The sequence below is a fragment of the Ipomoea triloba genome, chromosome 4 (genome assembly GCF_003576645.1).
Source record: "Ipomoea triloba cultivar NCNSP0323 chromosome 4, ASM357664v1".
Lineage (NCBI taxonomy): Eukaryota > Viridiplantae > Streptophyta > Magnoliopsida > Solanales > Convolvulaceae > Ipomoea > Ipomoea triloba.
The window spans coordinates 23,171,630-23,174,956 of NC_044919.1; the positions used below are offsets into that span (position 1 = coordinate 23,171,630).

Consider the following 3,327-nt stretch of genomic DNA (forward strand, 5'->3'; position numbering starts at 1 on the left):
GTGGTGGCGGAGGAAAATTAGGGCCTTGGCTTTCTTAGTATCATCGCTCGAGGAATTTTCAATGATGGTGTGTTGTAGTTCTGTTGATGTGAGATAAATCTCAACATCAAGCGCCCATGTCAAATAATTGCTTCCATCCAAGGCAAGCTTGGTGAACTCACGTTTTGCGATAGCGGTCATAATCTAGAGTTTTCAAAATATATTCACTAATGCTGGCTAAAATTGATATTTTGAACACTCTAGATTATGGCTGCTATCGCAAAACATGAATTCACCGAGCTTGCCTTGGATGGAAGTAATTATTTGACATGGGCGCTTGATGTTGAGATTTATCTCACATCAACAGAACTACAACACACCATCATTGAAAATTCCCCAAGCAATGACGCTCAGAAAGCCAAGGCCCTAATTTCCCCCTGCCACCACCTCAACCATGATCTCAAGAATGAGTACCTCACTGAAAAAGACCCAAATACCCTTTGGAAATCCCTCAAAGACCGTTTTGACCCGCAAACATCACTGGTTCTACCTCAATTACAATTCGATTGGTTAAATCTCCGATTTTAGGATTTTATATCAGTGAATATAATTCAACTTTACACAAAACCGTATCTCAACTCAAGCTCTGTAAGCAAGACATTTCAGATATAGACTTGATAGAAAAAACTTTGTCCACATTTCATGCTAATAATCTTGTACTCTAGCAGCAGTACAGGGCTAAGAATTATTCTAAGCATTCAGAGTTGATATCGGCATTACTGGTCGCTGAAAAGCACAACCAATTGTTGATGCGTAACCACAAAGCACGCCCAGCTGGCGCTGCACCTATACCTGAAATACACAATGTTGCCCAATCGAGCAACAATTGGAGGAGGCGAGGTCGAGGGCGAGGAAGAGATCGTGGTAGAGGCTCAAAGCGAGGTGGCAGTAGCGGAGCTAATAACGATGATTCCCGAACCCAGAATAAGCAGCCCAAAAATCAAGATCACCGAGGACAGCAAAATACATGCAATAAGTGTGGGTGCAAAGGACACTAGTCCCGTACGTGTCGCACTCCAAAACATTTGGTTAATGCCTATCAGAAGATAATACACCAAAATAATGAGAAAATTACTTTTGTCCCAGAATAGTTTTTTTTTTTTTTTTTTTTTAGACTAGAGTGTCATTTAGCACCATGAACTATATCCAATTATTCATGCCGCACCTTGAACTTTCATATCGTATATATCGAGCCACAAACCAAAAAAAAAAAATTCACCTAGAACTTTTAGTAGGTTTTCCTGTCTTCCTGCTGACATGGCGCAGGTTTCCCACTGATGTGGCATTTCTTTTAACCTTATGTGTCCATGTAAGCATTTACATATTAAAAATTAAAATAAAAAAAAAACGTAAATAAAAATCGGAGACCAAATTTCACTATTTCGCCCAATCTATTTCACTTGGCAGCTATTTAGTTGTTGACAATAAGATACTAAACAAAAAAAAAATAGCATTTTTATAAATTTGAAAAATTGCACATATACTAAACAAAAAATTAGCCAAAAAATATATAAATTCTAAAAAAAATTTGAAATATTGGAATTGCAAAATTGAAAAAGTATACATTATTATGAATATAAAGAGAAGAAAATTCTGGTTATTTTAATATAATTTTTTTTAATTTTTAATATGTAAATGCTTACATGGACAACATAAGGTTAAAAGAAATGCCACATCAGTGAGAAATCTGCGCCATGTCAGAAGGAAGACAGGGAAACCTGCTAAAAGTTCTAGGTGATTTTTTTTTTTTTTTGGTTTGCGGCTCGATATATACGATATGAAAGTTCTGGGTGCGGCATGCATAATTGGATATAGTTCATGGTGCTAAATGACACTTTAGCGTTTTTTTTTTTTAATTACAAATCTAGCTAATCCATATCTTTCACATGTTTACCTAATTGCAAACCTAACAAATCCTTTGATTTTTAACGGGAAGGCTTACAATTATAGGATTTACACTTATAACAAGGATTATATTTGTAATTCAAAAATAATTCTACCAATCTATAAAGAGTTATAATATTTGCAAAAATTATAAAGCAATTAAAAAAATTATAAAAAAATATTGTGTGGACAAAAATAATGAAATGATGAAGGAGAATTTTTAATTTACACGGAATTCATACATTGAATAAAAATAGCATATATAACAGGAAACAGTAATCGCACTTCAAAGTTACGTTCTAACAAACCACCACCAACTTTCTTAAGCTTCTTTCAAAAAAAAAAAAACAAAAAAACAAAAAAAAAAACAACTTTCTTAGATAAGTAAGAAAGGCACCCAAGGTGTTCTGAGTCCTATTTCTATTCTTTGTGCTTTGACATGCAAAATTGGAGAGAAATAGAGAGGAGATGCGGTCCGGTTATCACTTTATAAAATCATTTCAGGGGACGAGGAGAGGTAATATGTGAAGGGATTCTACTGTGTCAAAAGCCCCATTTAGTAGCATAGTTAGTTTTCAGTTAATTTTAATTTATTTGGTCATTATAACTGTTTAATTTAATTAAATAGCCAATATAAGTGTTTGATTAATTAGTTTTTTATACCGCTTATTACTCCAAAAAGTTAAAATTCAAAAAGTTATTCAAAGTACTTTTTCCATCAAATTTTTTAAAAAGTACGTCTTTTTGCATGTTATCATCTATTAGCTAACAACCAATTTACCAAACATCTTTATACAATCAATTAATGTTATCAACTACTCAAACCCATTAAACCCATCATCTAACAACTATTTACCTAACACCCAAAAAACAAAGAGTATTTCAAGAAATTCGGCTACATTGACTATCTTCCTTATAATAACAGTTCCTTAAAAAAAATATAAAATAAAATAAAATCTCTTATTCACAAGATGGCCTAAAGTGGAAAAACACAACTATACTTTCCGGAGACTTCATATCCATGAAATCTCAAGAAAGTGGGGAATTGGGTGATGGATAATACACTAGGTCTGAGCTACATGGACCGGCCTAAGAGAACAACTGGATCACGAAAGCCCAAGAAAGAGACCTAGTACAGAGTTATGCAAGAATACGATACGGATTGGACTTAGTATTTGTATTATTAGTAAGATTAGAGCTTATTAGTTATAACTAGTTTTATACGCGCATTGCGCGAATGGGTTAATGCCCAATGTTTATATTTAAATAAATATTTGAAAGTATATCAATGCAAGATTATATATGAGAAGTTTATACATGGGTAATTGAATGTCAAATCTTTTTATTTAAATATCTAACTCAAAGTATATGAATCTAAGATAATATAGAAATTAAAATTCATTA

The 3,327-nt window shown here is 33.2% G+C and overlaps 1 protein-coding gene across 1 annotated transcript; it reads left to right on the forward strand.

The window, feature by feature from the left end:
- The first annotated feature begins 246 nt into the window (after positions 1-246).
- On the forward strand, positions 247-1,037 carry LOC116016012. The gene is made up of 2 exons (XM_031256181.1): positions 247-522; positions 705-1,037. The coding sequence occupies exons 1-2, from the start codon at positions 247-249 to the stop codon at positions 1,035-1,037; spliced, it is 609 nt and encodes a 202-aa protein (XP_031112041.1).
- The last annotated feature ends 2,290 nt before the right edge of the window (positions 1,038-3,327 follow it).

Bases quoted from the DNA above. Each gene is read 5' to 3' on its own strand.
- LOC116016012 (XM_031256181.1), top strand. From the start codon at position 247: ATGGCTGCTATCGCAAAACATGAATTCACCGAGCTTGCCTTGGATGGA. The intron at 523-704 runs GTTCTACCTCAA...CTTGTACTCTAG, and splicing joins TTGACCCGCAAACATCACTG to CAGCAGTACAGGGCTAAGAA.